This window comes from Camelus dromedarius, chromosome 2 (genome assembly GCF_036321535.1).
Source record: "Camelus dromedarius isolate mCamDro1 chromosome 2, mCamDro1.pat, whole genome shotgun sequence".
NCBI classification, from domain to species: domain Eukaryota; kingdom Metazoa; phylum Chordata; class Mammalia; order Artiodactyla; family Camelidae; genus Camelus; species Camelus dromedarius.
This window is the reverse complement of record NC_087437.1, coordinates 6,926,907-6,948,900: the sequence shown is the minus strand read 5'-3', so window position 1 is coordinate 6,948,900 and position 21,994 is coordinate 6,926,907. Positions and strand designations below refer to the sequence as shown.

Sequence of the window (21,994 nt, the reverse complement as noted above, 5' to 3'; positions counted from 1 at the left end):
GTTTTAGATCCACCATTTGAATAGTAAATAAATAAAAATAAATAATTCCATTTGTATTTACCCTTTCCGATAAGAACTGCAGCTGGTCCCAATTACATACCATCTCGTTTGTAATCTTTCATAATTAAGTTTAATACAATCCTTGAAAGCAGCTTTAAATGGGGCTGATAAGGAATTCCATCTGTATTCCCAGAAATGGGCACATTTTCTATTTTCCAAATTTTTGCACTTTTTAGAAAGGGCAAAAGTCACCTTCCAGGTAATTTTGTGTGTACGCATCTGTATTGTTTTTTTTTTAATCAAGTTTAAAAGGTAGCCTCAAAGAATTCAAAAGAAGTTAATTTTCAGTACAGCTATCAGATAAAAGATTGACAGTGGTTTAGCCTTGAAATCCATAAGCAGATTTATTTCTTGCACCATTTAATTTGTGGCATGTGCAACTCTTAAAAGTAAGGTCAGCAAAAACTGGATGAAAAGTGAATATGGAATACAAATTTTAAGTATTTATGTAACATAATGTCATAATGAAATTATATCCTAATGTTAATTTCATCAGTAGTTAAAAAAATAACCATCCATTTCCAAGTATAGAAAGAGAGGAAACGCTCATTCAACACTAAAAATGAAACTGCCACAGATACTCATTTTAAATAAGGAATTGGCATAACATACAGCCACTTGTTGAGGGTCTTAAACTGCATAGTGTACTGTCCTGAAATGATTATTTTTTAGAAACATCACAAAAGTCCACTTTCTCCATTTTATTCAGTGAAAATCAATTTGGTCTTGGTGTCTATCAGAGCAAACTGTCAGGCAGTCATGGCTGTAACTGTGAGAAAGTCACGTTTCTCCAGCAGAAAAAAATGGCGTCTGTATCCATGCATACACACCCACCTGCCCACATTCACATGCTCATTGAATTTGATTTGTCAAGCCTTGGATGAAATAGTTCTTACAAAAAAGAGGGAGGAGCTCTTTACTTACATATATGACTTTTGTGAGAGTGATGAAACAGAAGGTAAGGTGCTTTGGACTTGATCTGACGCTTAGACCACTTAGTTGTGGCGTTTAGAGTTCACGGCATCCTTAGTTCATTTTGCTGCTACAGTCCTCACTGGAAGCCCTCTAGGCAGAATCCTTTTACTTATCACTTAGTCTGCAATACTAACAAAAGAATGGCTTGGTTAAGACCAGTATGAATTTAAGCATTGAGCTCTTTTTTTTTTTAAGTCTATCCAAATATTTGACTTAGTATAGTAGTTTCTTAATATAGTTTTTGTTTTCTAATTTTTCTAGGACTTTAATGTTTTTATTTGTTTTCCGCATGTGATTCTGCTGTCTTTACCCATCAGGTTTTTTTTCTTTAGCCAAAGTTACATTAATTCTTAATTCATATTTATTTTTGTATACTATTAAGATATTCTTGGGTTGCTTTCTTATGTGTATGTCTAAAGACTATATGCTGACACGTTGGGATAGAAAATAGAATTTATTTTAGCCTGAATTACTGATTAACTGGTTGAGCCACCTTCAGCTGTGTATGTGTGTTCTCAAGCAGAGTTGAGACCACACCTTTGGTTGGGGTGGTTATTTAATCATTGATGGACGTATTAAGTCCATAGATAGTGTCGCTTCTTACTGAAGCTCTTTCGAAGGAAAAAAATTTCCATTAACACAGTATTCTTGGCCATCTAACCAAATTCTGAAATGATCATCTGATAGGTGTGAATAATTTTATTTCACCGCCGTCATTTAAATCTTCAGGGTGTCTTGTGCGCCCTCATTGAGAATCCCCTTCCGTGACTTAACATCACCCTCACAGAGTTTGTTCACCTTTTACCCTTTGACACTGACTCAGTGAATAGAGTTTTAGGAAATTTTTAAGGTATGAGACGTATTATCAATGTAAGACGAGTACTTGGGATTTGGAAAAATGAGTTAGAGAGCAGCTGAGCCAGCACCGTTTTGCAGCAGTCGAAGTAAAATGCTTAGGCTGGAACCAGTGTATCACAGGTAAGGTTTAACACGCTAATTTACTAATGACTGGAGTGAAAGGGGGAAAAGGGTGAGACTGCAGTTACAGAAACAGACTGCAAAGTTTTGTCTTTCTTAATTTTATCTTTAGCCAGAGAGGAGTCTCTGTGACATCACTGTGCATTTCGTCCCCCTCCCCCACCTAATTTAGATAGAACATATTTTGAGCCAGATCTTTGGCTTGGGTTGGATCCAAACTGAATTGTTGAAGGCAGAGGTCCTTGGTGGCTCACAGAGGCCCCAGGCCACATCTAGATCTGAGAAATTGGATTCTCTTCCCTGGAGAGTTTAGGTCACATGGAAGATGTTTGGGGTGACCCTGGGTCATACTAGACAGAGGATCTAACTATTAAGGAACGCAGATTCTAAATCATCTTCAAGAAGGGGCTTCCTTCAGGCCCCAGGTTTTATTCTTAGTAATACCACCCCCCCAGGGAAAACCTAGATGAGCCTCGGGACGCCTCGGTGAGCTGTTCCCTGTCCGCACCTGTCCCTCACAGCTCCGTAGAGGTAGCCATGCCGGGAGCTTTGTCTCCTGGCTGGGGCAGTGGGCTCCAGGCCAGACCTGTTTGTCCAAAGCGTATTTTCCCAACTTATGTGCTCTTAATTCAAGAAATACGAATACCTTGCCCTTACGATGGTTCACACTTCTAAGCACCATCATGTACATGAATTCATTGAGTCCTCATGCCAACCAAGTCCAAGATTTAGTCAGTTTTTAAACCTGCCATTAAGTCTGTTGCCCACTTCAAGCTGCCTCCTCGAAACAGACATTTTAGAAAGGAGAAAGTGAAACTGGGGGACTCTCTGTTTGTCATGGAGGATGAGCAGTTTTACTGTTAGGTTAGGAAGAGGAATGTGTAGAGAACACTCTCCTGATAGACTGCATCACGTATGTGGCAGATGACCCACTTTGGAAGACTTTGAGTGATTGGGCATTTCTTCCAAACGTCACTAGTATGGACCCAACCCCTCCAAACGTCCCTGGTCTTAAAGGTTTCTTTTCTGGCTGTGCTTAGCAAATTTTCCAGATGAGTTTACGAGATTGATTTGATTAATATTAATTAATTACTGTTTTCTGGGATTAGTCTATTCCAGATCAGTTTTAAGTTGGTTTCTGTGTAGGTGTGTACTTGTTATGGTTTTTAATTTGTGTGTTTTAATACGTGTTGACTTTTGGAGTTAAATTAGCAATTTCTGTCTTCATAAGGACTGTTTGACAGCCTGTAATCATCGGGTTATAACTTTTACGTGAATTATATCATTACTTTTGCCTTTATATTTTTTACATCTCATCATGTAATTCTTTGTTTTTCCCCCTAATGTAAGATGTGATATTTTATTACAACACTTTAGAAAATGTAGGGAGTTTATATAAGCAACATGTAATTAATTTAATCTGATAGCTGCACTTTTCTGTCCCTTTACAACAAATCCTTCAATAATATAATGAAACATAGATTCTAGTTATGGGCAGAAACTTCATACTTGATAAGTTTTATTTGTTATGAATCCCTTGACCAGTTTTATGTTAAGATTACTTATGTGCTTATAAAATGCTTCTCATTAATAGTCATCTTTTAAAAGCTAGAGGAATTTTGAAAGTCCAGATTTGGAAAGAAATGAATATTGTTTCTACAAAAGGAAGAAAAGCATTAAAAGATATCATCCTGATACTCAAAACAGTGTTAATATATAAAAATTTGAAAATAGGGACTACTTTTTTATCACCAATAGGAATTCCTCAGAGTAGCACATTTCATACACAGCATTACTAAGAACACACTTCTAGTTTGCATAACTTAACTAAATTCATATTGGAGTCTTTAACCTAACAATAAGACCATTCGCCACTAAAAATTAGATGTTAATGGGCTAGACTTAGCAAAGGGCTGCCAAAAAGCATGTCTTAAAAAATAAGAATTTTTTCAAGTAAAGAAATCCTGTATAAAACATCATAACCTCCGTATATTTGCAGTGGTTTTTAAGATCAGTATTGGCAGTAGACAGACTTAAGTTCAGTTCTCAGCCTTGCCCCATGGACAAATCCCTTAACTTCTTTGTTAGTTTTAAAATGGAGACGTTTTGCAGGTTAGAGTTCATGTATGTTAACACAGTACCCTGCTCATGATAAACAACTGATCAATGTTAGTCTCTGTTATCATTAATAATTGTTATTAAAACTCCATCAACCTTTATGTGTGTGCACGCTCTCACACACGTGTGCAATACGTGTGTGCAGGAAACTCCTCCCGCGTCAGGGGACGGCACAGTCACCAAGCAGGACCCCAGTGGAGTCCGTTCTGTGCAGCATGTACGTAGGTAGCACACGGGGGCGTGTGGAGTGTGTATGGTCCATTTTGTAGTGTGGGTTGATGGATTCAACAGTCCGTGAAGAAGCAAAAAAGCCTTTGCATGGAAAATGTGCGTCCTCCTGCACAGTTTCATTGAAATGAAACAGAGACCCCAGTGCTCACCCTATCCCCACGTGGAAGGGTAAATACCAAAACTCCAATCCTTAACTACTTCCCCGGCGCCGCCGTAATGATGGAGTAGAACCCGCTACCTTGATAAAAGCTATTCGGAAAGCGACTGCATTTATTTTACCTCCTGTGTTATTTGCGGAGAAGAGCTGAAGAGTAGTTTGTTTTGCCTGGAATGAACTACTTTATGAATTTTAATGTGTGATATAATATTAAAAGCTAAACCAGGATTAAAGAAGATTTTTTTCGGTGCTAAGCTAAAATAGTACTTAGTAGAGTGAGGTATAAAAGATTCTTGTTTCCATTTTTACCTGGGGGAAAAAAAAATTCAGCTTTCATATTTTTGAAAAGCTGTCCAAGTCAGTTCCCCTTAAGCAATAGCTTGTGTTTAGGAAGAAAGAATGTGATTCCAAAATTCTAATAGCTTATCTGTGATAAGATGCATATCCAAGCCAACAAGATGATAAAGAAAAGCTTTTCTAAATATTTCTTAAGTGAGTAATACAGTTTCTTATTATTTTTAAAAGTTGTTGCTCTCGCTTTTTTTTTTAAGTGTTTCATGTTACTTCTTATCCACTTCTGATTGTGTTGGCTACTAGGAAATGGTTCTTTGATTTTTTTTTAATGATTTAAAAGTTTTGCTTTTTGGTTCAAGTTGTAATTGCTTTATTTAAAAAAAAAATTAAAGCCAAGAAAATTTTAGCAAGAAAATCACAGGGTTGAAACAAATGATGATAGCCCACCTCGAAGATACATTCTTAAGCGTAATTTTTACAAAGGAATGAAAATTATTTTAAAAACACTGAGTTTCCAAAGTCTGCTCTCTGAACTATGCAGATTGCTACCAAGGAACTATTTCTTCCAGTGCGCTGGACTTCACGCCTCCATTTCCGTAACATTCAATTTTCAAAGCGATTGAAATGGCTTTTCTTTTCTCTTTCATTTAAGCAGTGAGAAAAATAGGTATTAAAAGGGACCCCATGGGGTGATCAAATCTATCCTTCTGCCTCAAAGCAAGACCACCCCAGAGCAAAGTTGCGAATCTCACCAAAGCAACTTTGTAGGCAATTTATGGTAATGCGTTAACTCTTCTGGCTCCTAAAGTGGTGTTTAGCAGATTATTGCTTCAAAGCCCTGTGTCTGTGCCTAGTGGTCTCCAGTCGTTAATATACCTCCGTGAGTGCCCTTGCTTACGAATCACAGAGCTGGCAGGGGACAGCTGGAAATCTAACCCCTGCTCTTGCCGTCTCTGTCCCCGGATGATGGTTTGGGACAAGCCAGTGAGGCTAGCCTGTTGGGTACTTGTCCTGCCTCACCTTCTGCGTCCTCACTTGGGGCGTGTGGTCCAGCTGTTTCTCATCGTCATCCTTTCCGTGCTCACAAGGGTCCAGGTGGGAGAGTCTAGCTGCCTCCTTCAGATAAGCCCGAGGTGAGTTCTTTTGCTAAATGGCTAGAAGTTAGGAGACAGAAGGCACGTTTTAAAGGAGCCTCATCTTTACTCTGTAAGTGCAGGGAATTAAATTGCTTAGAATAACCTCCGCCCCTCTTTTGATATCAAATATTTAGGGGCAGGGTGAAATGAACATTGCAAGACTTGCTGCACAACCAGGAGGAATGTCATTTAGTGTCAGAAGATCATTTGTTTATCTTAAAATGAGCTTCATTTTCTATTGTTCATAGTGGATGAGAGAAATGGTCCGAGATGGTAAGTTTCTAGAGCACAGAAACCTGGGCTCTGTAAAGGACCCTAAGCAATGCGGTTCTTGATGACTCATTTTGTCAGGAGAAACATGGTCCTGCACCTGTGGTAACTTTTCATTTATGTTTTCATCAGTTTCCCAGAAAACAGCTGCCCCATGGTTCATATGTAAATTTCCCAGGCTGGTTCATGTATCTGCGTGATAAAGTCAAATTTTTATTTTAAAGATTTTAAGTTTTAAAGATTCTTTTTTAACTGTTGAAAATTAATGATGGCATCAATAAATCTTGAGGTTATTTGATTTTCCCAAGTTTTGTGGCATTTTTCTGCTGATACCCACTTATGATTATTCCCAAAGGCATTGATACTGACTTCACACTCAAAATTATACATTTTGCATATACCTGTAAAGTCATTGATGATATATTTTGTGTAACTTGCAGTCATATTCTATTAAATATTGTGAAACATTTTCTTATCATCTGGCTCCACAAGTCAAAAGGAAATAGTTATATACAGGGGTGCCAGGAAACGATGAAATAATTATACAGAACAGCTTGGACATGCACGTGTAAAATGCAACCAGCCTTTATGATAATTAAGCAAGGCACTCTACCTGTTTCATGGATGGGTAGAAGATTTAAATATGCAGCTCTGCAAATGGCTTTGTTATGGAAGACTTTTTAAATGAAACATAAGAGGAAAAGGCATAAAAGAAGAGTCTAAAATTAAAAAGGCCATAGTATGTAATCACTATTAGTGATGCAATTGTCTGTCAGGCACCCGGTACCCAGTGAAGATACGGCAGTGTGCATTATAATTTTAATTGTGAATTTCCTTTGTTAGAATGGCAATGGAAGGTAATTGGGAAACAATTAGTTTAGGGTTTTCAAGTCTTTGAAACTATCCCGTTTTCCAGAAAACTTACTTTATGGCATTATAATTCCTGGCTGTCAGCTGGCGGTTGCTGTCATATTACAGATGCAATCACCTGTGACAATGTGACTCCCTTAACGTAAGCAATCTGATCTCCGGGTAATAACTAATGTTGAATGACCGCCCTGTTGGTCACCTTGATCGTAAAAGGAGCGACACTGTCCAGTTTGGATGCCTAGCCTGAGAAGCTTCAGAACCATTTGGCCAGTGGAAAATGACGGGCATGTCCAAAATGTTTTGTAGGTGAAAACGGCTACTATTGCCACGGAGAGAAATGGGAAACCAGAGAACAACACCATGAACATTAATGCTTCCATTTACGATGAGATTCAGCAGGAAATGAAGCGCGCTAAGGTTTCCCAAGCACTGTTTGCAAAGGTGGCAGCAACCAAAAGCCAGGTAAGAGCCTCTGTCAGGCATTGAGAACTCCGAGCTGCGTTACCTGGGAAAGCCCACTCAGAGGGGTATCACTTCTCAGTTGGAACTGGTGTCCCTGAGAGGTCATGGTCTCCAGGGTTATGGACAGAACTCTGTGATGAAACACGGTGTTCAGATTCAGGGTAACAGACACTTGGTTGGGTTTCCTCCAACACTCACTCTCCAAACCACGGATTTCTCGGCAAGTCCCTGAGTCGGTTAACGTTTCCAGAAGCGTATTGTCATGTGTCATTCCTCCAGCTGGTCTAGGTAGTGGAACAAATAACTTGAATTACTATTATTTCATTAGTACTTCGATGACTTTCATTTCCATCCTAAAATACTACAAACATGATCTTTTTTTTCTGTTCCAACTCAGACATCTGAAACTATTAGGTGCACTTATTAAAACAGACACACATACTCACATATGTGTTTGCATATTAATGATTTTAGTTTTTCTATAAATATATGTAATATGTAAGTATATAATGTATAGTAAATAAAATAAATATAATAAATATATAATCATAATAAATAAATATATATAAATAATAAATATATATGATACAAATTTAATTACAATTAGAAAAACTGCCTAAATCTTTTGACTTATAAAGGAATAGAATGGAATTGGAGAAGTCAAAAATTCCTACAAGATGAAGACATAATGAAGGATGGATAATGGAGTCTTTTATCAGTAGGGTTGTCATATGTTGATCATATATGTTCATCCAAAGTAGAGTCATCTTTGTAGGAACAAACTTAGAGTTATCTACAACCCTGTGTTCAAAGCTAAGAATACTTTTAAAGGACTGGAAGGATACTGAAGTCTCTTCCCGTTTGCAAAAAGATTTGAAAACACTATCAAGGTGGGACTGAGAGGCAGTCGGGGGATCGAATGAGATTTTAACAACTTGAAATTTTAAACAAATATACTTCACTCTCATTAATGAACTCGCCTTTATAAAACAGCCTGGCTGCTGTCAACTTCGGATAAAATGATACAATCCTGAGAGTATTTCCAATATGACATATTTACCGTACGATACTTTCACGATTCGCTTTTTCTGAAATTATCAACGTTAATAGCGGTAACTTGAGGGGAATTTTGCTTTGGAAACGGTTGTTCTTGTTTTAAGTTATAGGCTAGATGAAATACTTCAGGGATATCTTGGAAATGTTATATAAAAATGATTAAACTCAAGCTGTGGACTGTAAAAATTACAGCTTTATAGGCCACACGCCTGCCTACCCTTCAATCACTGTCAAAGTGATAATTTCTACAATAATATGTTTCTTTTATTGTGAGATTCTAAACATCAAGTGCTGTTTAAACATTAAACGGAATTGTTTATGTTAGCGCCTCACTCAGTGTGTCACACATCGGGCCACCGTAATCTCTCATGGAATGTAAAATTCTGTCATGAATCATGGCTTGTATATCGGAAATTACTGTAATTTTGATTGGAAATTACAGGGCTCTTGAAATGTTTCTAATTATGATAGAATGTTAGAGCCGCTTCAAACCTGTGTGCGTCTTTAGATATCTTCACTGACATGCCAAGACGAGGCATTGAGGAGAAATGTCCTGCTCTCGCGTCATCCTCCCACCCTGCACCTTCTTGTTTGGGCCACTTAGTCTAATTATGATGAGGATCTCATATTTAAACATATATCATCCTGTCTTTCTTTCTGATTCTCCATCTCTTCTGACCTGTCCCATTAAATGATGGAAACTCACAGTCTGTCTTCCTACAGGGCCACTTTCCCCAAATCTCCAAGGTAGGCAGACAGAGAATCGAGGTGTGTTATTGTGATGAGGGTCTGCCCTAAAACCAACCAACAAAAATAAATCTTGAAAGTTTTTGATGCTTGGCATCAGTCATTTAATGACCGCCTGCCCCCGCCCTCCTTCCTGGCTAGAGCATCGCTTCTTCTGGCCAGCAGCTTCTTTTGCTACCTTTATTCTTTTCTTTCTTTAAAATGAGATCCCAGATTCTCCGCACCTGGGCGGGGTTTCCGATGTGCGGACTATTCACACAGTGGCAGCTGTTGGTTGATAGCGAGTGTGAGTCATGTTCTGAGTGTTGTGTGTGATCATGTGAGTCATGTTCTGAGTTTCTGAACATCCTTGTTCCTTGTACCCCTGTCCTGTGAAGCTCCCCCTGAGTCACCTTCAATGATGTCGGTTGGCAGCTTCTGTGTATCTGCCCTGATGGTGTGTTCCCCAGAACCCCCAAAGCTGCACGCTGTCTCCTCCTTGCTGGTGGAAAGAGAATTCAAGGGGGCCAGTTGTAGGCTATTGGGGTCCAGCCAACTGTTAACTTTCATTCTCTCCAGATAGGTATTCCTAACTACTAATTTACTGTAACTTCCTAGCAGAGCATTTTTGTAGCTTTCTCTTAGCTGTTCAGTTTTGATGTTAGCACAGCCCTCTTTACGAAAATATAAAGATGGATGATTACTGAAAAATAAGACAGTCCAAAAACTGCATGTATCCCCAGGAGAGGAGGTCTGACTTCACAAGGGAAGGTCATCATTTACTTAAGTTCTGTTCTCCTGCCGTGATTTTTGTGAAGGAAATAGAAAAACTAAAACACAAAAAAAGAATCTTCCAATCAGACTGACCTTTTTCATAGTCAGAATTCTTAACGTGTAACAGAGTTAGTTATTCCTTGGAAGCAGGTGCTGAGGCTTGTCAGAGTGAGGCAGGGGTCCCCCCAAATGAAGGGCATGTGAAGAGGGAAGAGCTGGGACCACTCGTATCTCAGCTGGTCCAGCCGCAGCTGCTTCTGTGTCTCGCCCTGATTCTCTAGGTTGGCTTAACATTCATCACCCCTGTTGTGCTAGACCCCACCGTGTGTTGTAGATGATCTGCATTTAGTTCTCAGGATAACCCTGTGGGCTGCAACGTTGATTTCCTCGGTTACACCCGAGAGTCACTTGACTAATAAGAAGCAGGGCCAGCCCCGAATTCTCTGCATCTCCCTGACAATTGCAGTGTCTCCTCAGGGTTCCAGGGAGCATCAAGACTGAAGTTATCCTCTGCCCCACGAAAGAGAAATTAAGGGATGCTGGATGACTTGATAGCGGAAATAGTGGGGACTTTCCTTTCTTCATTGACATATTCATGGAATATGGCTTCTTGCCTACACAGGGCCCTCGGAATCCAAGCTCCTTCATGGCTGTTTGGGGCTGGGGTACGGAGAAAGGGTAGTGATGGAGGACTCAAAGGAGACTACAGTCCAAGCTGTGTCACTGGTGTCAGAGTATTGGGAAATGATTTAACCTTAATGAGCCCAGAATCCTTTTTCACACGGGAAGGGGTCACATGCTGGACAGAAGAGCTTTTAAACTGACAGCACTGCGCACAAATGGATAATGTCTTAGAACGTGCTGAGCAAGGAGCTCAGACCTCCACACGGAGTGACGTATGTATTATCTCTGTATGTATCTCAGAAACCTTTCTGTTTCAAAGGTAACGCTTTCAAGTCGGGCCCCTGCATGGCAGGCAGCATAATTATTTTAAAGATGACAGCCCCAGAATGTCGTGGAACCAGACCCGTCGTCACTGTGGCATGCAGTGACTAAGGCACAACGTATTTTCAGTAAAAGACACCGACTGCAGATTCCACCATTTCACTTGTATTATATTATCTCTTCTCTCCGATGAGTAATAGAAATGAGATTGTTTTTAGCCCTAATAGAAATGTCTGGATAAAATATGCATACTGAAGGCAGGCTACTTTTTGTGCTTGAGTAGGAAAGCAGGCTCGTGCAAACTTTAAAAAGATGAGATGTTCTAACCATACTGCGAATAACGCCAAATGAATACATTTTATATTCTGAGTATTCAAATAAGAAGCCTTTTTTTTTTCCAAGTGAATCGTATTGGAATTTGATCATTTAGTCTGATAACATTCAAATAATTATGAGAGCAGAATTCACTAATTTTACTGTTTTTTAAAAAAATAGTTGATTTGGGTAATAACCATTATGGTATCAAGGTTCAGTTACTGTTCATTGGTTATAGTGTTTTCATATGGGAGATGGAAATGGAATTTTTTTCCTTAATGGTGGCAGATGTTGGAATCTAATTTTATGCCACAGCAAACCCCCTGAGAGCTCTGGGACTAAAGGTGTATGTCCAGCAAGGGGACATTAGCAACACCAGAAGCCTTGCCTTGTACATCGAATTGTTACATTGATTTTCATGTCTGCAGCGTTAGAGCTGCAAATGCAGTAACGCAGGCAGAGGAAAGGCTTGTACAGAGCCGCTGCCTCGCCGCTCGCGTTTGGAAAATGATTTCTCTCTGGTGCTTTAGTGAACAGGATGCTTCTTTGAGGTAAAGCCACGAGGTGATGTAAGTTCTATTTGACTGAACGTGTTTTCCACAGAGTCTTCTGCAGTCTCTCCCCACCAGTCCTGTGGAGTTACTGGACTCTTTGGTTGCTACACCTTCACCTGGTTGTGATAGGTGTGGTTTTTAACCCTCAAAAAAAAATTCCTGCCTCTGTGAAAGTAGCAGGACCAGTAGAAGAAACCAGAGAATTCAAAGGCGTTGGCTTTCTTCCATCGACTTTTCAGACACTTGTCATTGAGATTCAAGACCTCTAGGATGAAAGAGAAGGGAGGGTGAGAAAGCTTTAGCGCTCTTTGGGCTTGTAGGTGGGTGGGAGCGGGTGAAGCGTCTTTTTGACCTTTGGATTTAGAAATTCCTAGATGGTGATCGGAATGCCTTAGATACAAGTGACATATGATATGTCACAAATCAGTGGCGGGGGGGGTAGAAATAGGGCTAAAGATGTCATTTTCATGGCTGGTTATAGGAATCTACGGTGATAAAATCCAGGGGGGCAAAAAAAAAATCACAGAACCATGACTGCGTGCTGTATTCTAGCACGTCAGTGAAGGCATCTTTTATTTTGTTAGAATTAAATCACACTCCCTGGAAACGACACTGTGAAGCTCTGTGCTGATTCATCCTTTTGGAATGTTCGTGTAACCAGACTTTGCGGCAACACGACTTTACCTGGGCGGCCTCCTGTTTAAGACGCGCAGGAGGGCCCTGCGGATGGGAGAGTCACGCTTCCCGTTACTTCTGGTGCCGCACGCTTCGCTGGCAGTCTGGGGGAAGATCTAGCGCCGTGTCCTCAGAGCCCCTTCTCTGAGTTTCCTTCAGCCAGGATCTAAGACAGGGACTGCCTCTTCACACATTCTCCACCTAGTGTCTTATTTTATTTTATTCTTTTTTAATTGGGTAGAGGGGACCCTGGGGAGATAGTTTAGGTTTCCCTGGAACATCTTCTGTGGAGGAGGACGAGGCAGGTTGGTTGCTTGAAAGGAGAGCAAGAAGAGACCTGAGACATCTCAGCTCTTCCCGGGGTTCAGTTTAACCCACATTTGGGGAGGCCCCAGTGCTGCCTTCTTGATAAGAAGGACGTGGGGTCCCATCCCTCTCCTACTGAAGGTGCCCCACATTGGTAGGTATCTCTGAAAATCTCCACTGTCTAAATTTTGGGAATCCACACTGGATTTCATTCTCTACAGTGTAGACCTTTCTTTATGTCTCTAAGTTGACTGCTAAACTGAACTCTTAAAACATAATGGCTTTAAATGCATAAATATTGACATACTCTTAACAGTTTAAAGGTACACAATGGTCTGTTATGTGATGTTTTAAGAACTAAATTTGTGAATCTGAATATGAGCCTTTCTCATATTTCTGTTATTAAAAAAGCATATGTTTTCATTAATCTAGGCTTTGATCAAGGAGGTTCAGAATTATTAAATAGAACACATATTTGCCCATTATATTGTTGGCTAAAAAATGTCAAGGGGTGTTTATCCCTTAGACACTGGACATTTTCTATTTAAACAAGTTGGACAGAAAATGTGTGGTTATCTTATTGCCACCTTTAAATCATTAAACAATTTCTTTTCCTCTAAATTTAAAATTAATTAACTAGAGTCCTGTAAATATCTCTTCCTTATTCTCCCATCAGTAAGTTAATAGTAACAGGTATAGTCATCACTCGTTAAGCCTGGTTTCCCCATCTTGAGAAAATGTCATAAGAAAATTTTCATCAAGATTTGAAAAGAAGCACCTTGTAAACATTGAGCCAACTCTTTCAAGAGGATCATCACATGAGGAAGTCTAGGGAAGGTCACCCCAGAAGTGGTCCACTTTAAGGCAAGCTAGTCTCATGCATTCTAAAGCATGAATATCCCAATTGTATTTGTAGAATCTGCTTTAATCTGAGGCCCTTTTTGTCCTGAAATGTAGTATAAGTTGAAAAATGTGGACTCAGAATATCCTATGAAATTTCCTCTTTTTGGAAACTCTTCTGTCAACAGCTTTGACAATTGAAGAGTTAAAATTCTTCAGGACAGGATCCACTAGCTACAGAATGGGAGTAGGGAAGAGATCAAACCAGTGGGGTTTAACTCTTAGTAGGAATTAATTTTACAACAATGTCATTCAGTTAAACGTAGCTAGCACATAATTACAGCACTGATACAGTTCTTTAACAGACTACCACGGTAAAATACAAAGTGTGTTCTCTGAAGTCTCACCAGTTGTCTTTTATGGTTTGGGTAGTAAAAAGAGGTTTTATTTTAGCTTTATCTTCTTTTTTCCCTCATATGAGAAATGAAAATAAAGGCCCTGTGAAATGAATGAGCTATGAAAATGCATTTATGCAAAATGACAATAGAAAAATAGCTCCGGAAGAAACTGCACCATTAAAATTTCACATCACTGAAAGGTGCTAAGAGAAGGATGGAAAAACTTCTGTTGGTGATGTGAATCTGATGTAGGATTTTTCAGTCCTGCCAAAAGAATACCTTCCAGTACCTTAAAAAGTAACCTTGGAGGTTATTCATTTTTTGTAAGTGTAGTTGTTCTGCTTCGAATACATGCAGTTCTTTTGCATGACAAAATGGCATCTGAATCAATAGGCCACCCATTTAAAAAATATATATATGTTTTAGAGATTAGTAGATATATAGCCATTTTATAATTTCTCATTAAATTCCTTGTAGAACTATCAGCTGCAATCCATGGGTAGCACTGTCAAACAATTGCTACATTGATGAAATTGTCCTTTTTCTAAATCTTCATCTACTTCTATTGTATGTTAATAGAGAACCTATCCTCCTTTGATTTCTTGATTCAACAATTCCAGTTGCCTTTGTGTACTTTTTGGTTTTTTTTCCCTTAACAATTCCCTTTTCAACCAGTGTGCTTCAGGAATCGGGTTTAAAACACACTGTTTCATAAACTGCCAGCCTCCTCGGCCGCCTCAGTGCCTCTGATTCTGTAAATCAGATCATAGGCAGCATGCTGTCATATAATAAGGTGTCTGATCCTTATTACCAGTTTGTTGATGCACAGACTCCTTCAAATTGACCATTGCAACACATGGTTTCCCCTGAAACTAGCTGTGATAATTAGCGTGGTTCTAATGAGACAGAATGTCACTGATCTTGTGCTGAACTGTCGAGTACCAACGCTACGGATGGGAACTGTCAGAGCCTGCCATCTGTGACAGCGCTTGGCGTATTCCAGGGGCAAGGTAGAGCATGCTCAGTAGAGTGTTTTCAAACAAATGGCCCTTTTGACGAGGGCTCTGTGTTCCGTTCAACTCAGACAATGTTTGCCCCAACTTTGGCCAATGCCGAAACCCATTTTGAGATCCAAACGCGAATAAATATTTAGATCTCTGTGATGTGTTACCTAAGAGAAGACTCCTTTGTTTAGCAGGTGAATTTTAAGCAGCATTCCTTCCCCTGGTTTGTGAGCAATTATTTATTTATTTTTTTGCTTCTGTTTTTGTTTTTGTTTGCGTCTCCTGATTGCCCCGTATTGTGAGCAGGAAAGCACTCATTTAAGCTACTTTTTCCCCCAATTTGAACATCGCCTTGTTTAAAAGCGATCTGTTGGGGAGTGGGGAGGTCTTGACAGAATGAAGCAGTTTGACTGAGAGAGGGGAAAGGAAAAATCGTTCCGAGTGTGTCTAGAAGCACACCCGCTGAAGAGCAGAATTAAAATGGACAGGACCGTTAGAGCCGGGGGCTCCGGAGGGAAGCGGAGATGTTTTTGCCGGAGTAAAAAGTCCAGTGCTGCTTATCATCCCAAAATATGCTTTGTTGCTTTTTATTTCCTCGTCTCTGGCAGACCACACAGGGCTTGTTCTGAAGAACATTTTCACTAATCTGATCAGGCAGCCAAATACGCCGGGAAAACTGCTTTAATGATCCCACTAATTACCTCAAGTCAATATGAACTGTATTATTAGACTGAGGGAAAATATTCCATTAGGTCTCCCCCTTGGGAGTTTCTCCGCTTTGTGATGTCACCGAAGCCTTCACCCTCTCGCTTGTAATTAATTTTATTTACACACGCAGGCACGCACAAGGTCACACCTGCACAACCGGCGCTGGCCAGGGAGCTCGCGGCACTCCGGCTTAATCAGATCTGTCATAATTACCATTCTGCATGTTTCTGACACACGCTGTGAAATATTTCAATTTAACTGCCGCTACCAGCACAACCAGATGTAGTGCGAGTGAGGCTGCATTGGAAATATTATTCCTCGGGATAAACTCTCTCCTCCTCCCCTCTCCTCCCACCCCCCCAGCCCGGCCTCCCCGCCTTTGCAGCTAATGTGGCACAGAAGCTGATAGATCCTGTAAATCTTGAATGCAGCGCTAGATTGATAACAGGCGATTAGACAGTTTAACCACAAACAGCTTGTTCATTTTTCACAAATGAAAACCACATGTGGTGTAACTAAAATTTCAGCCCCCCCCCTTTTTTTTTAAGAGTGGGGGCATGTCTGTGTGTGTGTGTTGAAGATGTGCTTAAATAAAAATAAAAGGCAAGGAAAGAAGTTAAGTGTCTAGAAAAATGGAGAAGTGGCCTAGTTTTTTTTTTTTTTCCAGGTTTTTTAATCCAAACTGTCATCAAATTCCATTTTTTCACTTTCACCAAAACTTGAATGGGAAAAAGATTTCCTGTTTTTTTCTGTATGGTTTTTTTTTTTTTTTTTTTTGGATGGGGGTGATAATATCCCTTTAATCTCTGCCTTTTTTTTTTTTTTTTTTTTTTTTTTTTTTTTTTTTTTTTTTAGTGTTGAAACTTTTACTTGAACATAAATTCTGGAAGAATTTCTGCAGTGGGCATATGCAGTTTTTATGATTTGTTTTTTAATGAAAAGTTAGTTTAGGCATGCTTGGTCGTATCCCAGACAGCCCCAAAACAGAAATGGACCCAATCAGAAGATTGATTGTCTAGAGAGGTGTGTTGATTTGTAGAATGACTTTGAAAGGTAGAGTTGAAAACCAGCGAATTCCGCTTCTGCAGAAATATTGGCGCTAACAGGGCAGAAGTAGGTAACCATATGAGGCCAGAATTATCACCAGTCTCAGAAGAATCCAGTCATAAAAAAATTGAAGTACTGGAGCCATAAGAAGGGAAATAAGCTGGTGGAAAACTAAAATTAAGAGAGGAGGAAGAAATAGGATCGGCGGTGATTCAGAATCGTACCTCTAGAGAAGGTTTACAACGATCCACTTTAGAGAACATTTAAAACATACATAGAGCTAGTTAAATGTCTTTTAATACCAAATAAAGCACATGCTTTTTCTTTTTATCTTTATTTTTGTTTTACAACTTAAGTTATGAACCTCGTTTGGAAGCTTCCTAAAATTCTGTGGTGATTTCTGCTGTCAGGCTGATAAGAGGTGCTGTTTCCCCTAGGACACTGGGTTTTCCCCCTTTGTCCCCTTCCTTTAACCATTTTCCCTCTTCCTTATTTTCTCACATTAAAAAAAACCCAAAAAACAAAAAAAAAAGTCCAATTTTTCACTGTTTTGTGTTTGCTCCATAATATCTTTGAAATCTAGCATTTTTCCTGTCTATTCTTACTGTCTTCTGGCCTCCATGTCACTTTAGAGGAAAAGAAAGTATTTGCCTTTTAGCTGGAGCCCTTCTTCCATCTCAGATGCTAAACCATTCACATAGTTCCTACCTACTCATTAGGTCAGTATCTTCGAACAGTCTTTACCTTCATTTGTAGTCATTTTGCAAGTTACAGTTATCGTGGAAGATTGGCTCCAAGCCTCAGATCACCAGTCTGTCAAAGTACCGATTTCTCTGAGTACAGATACCACCTCAGAATCCTTCTTATCACAGAAGTGAAAGCACTAGTCGCTAATCAGTGCGACCCACCTGCCACAGCTGCGGTCACTTGTGTTTTAGGATTCCCAAGAAGGTGTTTGACGTACATAGCATAGTTATATGAGGATGAGTCCAAGAAATAAGAGTGAAGGTTGACGTATAACTGAAAAATTGTGCTCTACGCTGGAATTTGATACAACATTGTAAAATGACTATAACTGAATAAAAAAATGTTAAAAAAAAAAAGAAAAGTGAAGGTAAAAAAAAATTATAATTTATGACTTCATTGCTACTGCCCTTGCTTTAATGACCCTGAAGATTTTGCACAGCTACTTCAGGATATGTTGGGGATAGGCCAGAGTGCAAATTGAATCACATTGTGCAGTCATTGGTAAAAACTCACTACTTAAAGGAAACTTGACTTGTTTCTTTGCAGCTGAAAGATTTTATTTATAATCTGAAAACTCTTCCCTAGCTTTCCATGTTGGCAAACTTTAGTTTTCATGTGCTAAGATTTCTTTCTTTCTAAGCACACCTGTTGATACGAAAGGAAAGAGGAAAGAGAACGAAAAAAAAAATCAGAATTGCTGTTTAGGGATGCTGGAGGTATATATGGAATTTGAGAATGTGTCTTTCCATTAAATTTAATGAGACTGCAAGAATCCCTTTATTAAAGAGAAATACTGTCATTTTCTTTAAGGACGCTGCTAGGTCCCTGTCTAAAAAACAGTATATTTTGCAGGGATCTGTTAGCAAGTCCCAGCTGAAGATTCAGTAGAAAAGTAGTTCACGAACTTGACCCTGAACTCAGTCCACCTTCCTCGACCACTCTGCAGTCTCTCTTCTCTGCTGCCCTCAGATCCTTAGGAAAACATACAGGAAGAAAAAGCAGTTTCTTTGAATGCCTTCTGCTATTTTCTTTTGGACCCACTGTCTGCATTTCTCAGCAGCATCGCTGAAGTCAGCAACATCCTTTAGAGCATAGCTCACGTTTTTCATTCCAAGCTGAAAGGGGTGGGAGGGCGTGGTTCCTGGTTATCCACATCAGACAGAAATAGTGTTGATCTGCAAACTCAACATGCAGTGTATGTAATAACTTGTACAAGGACTGCATCTTTTAGAGAAGGCAATGAGGATTGCACAGAGTTGGGGGGGGGGGGGGGTCCCGTTCCACTTTTACCATGTTGTGTAGCCCCAGGCAAGTTACTTGACCTTTCAGGCTAACTTCCCCTTCAGGAAGGTAGAATGGGTGGGGTCAGATTATGTCTCGTGTCCCTGGCAGTTCCAGGGTCTGTGAGTTTGTTGCTGGAACAGGTGCACAAGTGTGAAAGAGATGCTATTTCTATTGAAGGTACTGCCGACAGGTGTGGTAGTCTGGGAACGAGTCACAGAGGAAGTGAAGTTTTGAATAATGGGGGGGTTTAGTTTGGGGGAACCAAGCGCTATGTTGGAGTCGGTAGCCAAAAAGGATTATTTATGTGTGGCATACAGTGAGGAGAAATGATTGTTTGGAGTCTGGGGTATGAACTCCATATTATATAGCGTGAGATGAGCTCAAGACTGATGCGATCTCATCTGGGACTTGTTACTAGAAAAGTGGAAGCCGTCCTCCCCCGCCCCATCAGGGACCTAGCAGTCAGAACCCTGTAGGGAGGGGTGAGCTTCATTCAGGTGGGGATTGGGGTGGCTGAATACATGCTGGCTTGGTGGTTACCAACACGATATGACTCACACTTTGCCAAAGTGTTTCCTCCTTTAACATGTATTTTGGGGGTTTTTAACTGATGCCTGAAAGTCCACCTTTAACTTCTCATTTTGGGGGATTGATAAAAGTTCTTCAGGGAAGAATAGCACATTAAAGAGGGAAAAATAGACTCAGTCCGTGAGAAACCACAGGTTTGGAAGAGGTTACTGAAACAGGGAATAAAACAAGGAGGAGGCAGGGCGTTCACTGCTGATTGGAAGGAATAGCTTGAAGCCCGAATTTGCAAACCCAGCACGTGGTACCTGTAACATTTAAGACCTGCTGAGCAGTGCCGGCCCCCAGATGTGTCCTTTAAACGTTTACCCATCTGACTTCTGGTACCAACCCAAGCGCTACTTGCCCGAGCGTTACTTGGCTGGGTTCATTGGTAGAGTAGTTGGTAGTTTAATAGGTAAAAATAAATTACTTTCAATAAGGTCAGGGGAGCAAAGTATGTCACAAACAGAGACATACTGTTAGGAAATCCAGCTCAGTCCACACCAAGCTGTTCCTGTCTAAATTGCCTCCTTTCTTCCTGGCTGGCAATTAATTTTTGCTTGTGTGTTTGGAGATTGGGGGAAGGGTAATAGCCTAATGGGTAATGATTTTATTTTAGTATTTTGATTAAAGAGACTAAATAACTTAGACCCTGGGTAACCATAAGGACTAAAGTCTTATCCATCAAGCTTAATTGTCAGACGGAAAGTTGTGTTTATGTTTTTGGAGAAATTTTGCATTAAGCTGTATATAATATGAAGTAATGAGATGGTTAGATGTTGATTTTGTACCTCTCCCCCCTTCCTTTATCATCTTTCCTGCTCACTGTTTTTTTTTTTCTTTAATCCTTTGGCTAGCTTCCTTCCGCCCTGTTCTCGAATCCTAAAGGCGTATCCTGTATAACCGTGTGCTCTTTGAAGAGGTGATGAGAGGGAATACTAACCATTATTTGATTTCTGCTGGTTTCCCAGCATTTGCAAGCCTCCCTCCCCGTCCCCAGCCGGATCCCCCATCACACAGCATGCCCACGCCACCATTCCTCGCCTTTCCCCGCTTCCATCCTGTATCTGCCTTGCTATTTGGGAAACTCCAGGGTCTTTGGGAAAAAAATTGTTACTGTTCCTCTCCTGCCAGAGGGACATTTCTCAAAGGATACTTTGGTGCTATGCCTACCTTTATACTTATTTAGATGGTATGAAGTTGACCAAGTATGGACGTTTTCTTAACTCAGAGCTTGTCAACCCATTTACTGAATTTGTAACAGGACCAGGAAGAAAATCAGTGACATATATATATCTGCTAGTGCAATTTGTCAATCCAGAACGGTTAAGCTGTAAAGCTGTTATTTTATGAGTGAAATCTCATCCAGAACTGAAATACAGAAAGCAGATAAAGGTCTTCCTCCATTTTGATTGACTTGAGGGTTGAGTGGGGGGCGGGACCTTCTCATCAGCATGCCACCCTACATCCACACAGCCGGGGCACAGCAGAAACACCCCTATGGGGTCCTCAGGACCCAGTCTGGGAACCATTAACTAGTGATTAACTGGTTTCCGCCAACCCATCTCTAAGAGGCATGGTCCTATAGTGACAAAAAATAAATAAAATAAAATAAAATAAAATAAAATACCACAATAAGGAAATCTGTTCCAAGAATTCATAAATACCAAAGTTTTCTAATCTACTGGGAGCTTATGTAAGATGGTTCTGGAGTAATGTTTGAAATATATATATGTGTGTGTGTGTATATGTAGGTATACAAACGTATATGTTGGGGGCAGTTCCTCTTCAGGAGCTCTTAACCTATATCCTACCTTCCCGCAAGAGGTCCATGAATGAACTTGGGTAGAAAAAAAACCCTTTATCTTTACTCATGTCTTCCTGAAATTTGACTTTTTATTCAATTTTCAATATGCAACAAGTCCCAGTAGTGTTAGCAATACCTATGAATTTATCACCAATGAAAATCACACATTTCAATGACATGCTGTCTGGGATTATATATTAAAAAGCCGCTAAGTACATGATGGTACACACAAAAATCACACATTTTCATATCACATTTCTACCCTAAATCTCTCACAGTACTATTTTTTGTTCATCACTGTAAAATTGTGGTGGGTGTTAGAGCTGCTCCTAGATCTTGCTATTTGGGGTCTTAAGAAAGAAGCATGTATATTGCCATATGACGTGTTTTCGATGGCTGTGTTTCAGTACAGTTGGTTGTCTTTGTGATCGGACAGATCTTATTCTGGGTACATAAAAACATTGTTCTGAAAGGCATCATTTGTCGGCTTTACCAGACAGGGTCCAGAAGGGTCCACGACACAAGAGAGATGAGATCCATGATTAGATAAATTGTGTGCTGGAAGGTAGAATTTTATTTTTTTTAACCCATTAGCTGAGGAATTCTTGAATTTACCTGAGAAAGATTTGTTTGTTAATTATTACTTTTTAGGATGCTTATTTTTCCAATGCCCTTCACTCCAGAGCAGGT

The 21,994-nt window shown here is 39.9% G+C and overlaps 1 protein-coding gene across 10 annotated transcripts in view; it reads left to right on the top strand.

Moving 5' to 3' along the window:
- SATB1 (SATB homeobox 1) overlaps nt 1-21,994 on the top strand; it is a 97,836-nt gene that overhangs the window by 59,931 nt on the left and 15,911 nt on the right. For all 10 annotated transcript variants that reach the window (XM_064490988.1, XM_064490972.1, XM_064490974.1 and 7 more), the window contains exon 9: nt 7,396-7,551. In XM_064490988.1, the coding sequence (XP_064347058.1) occupies nt 7,396-7,551 (156 nt within the window). The remainder of the gene's footprint in view (nt 1-7,395; nt 7,552-21,994) is intronic.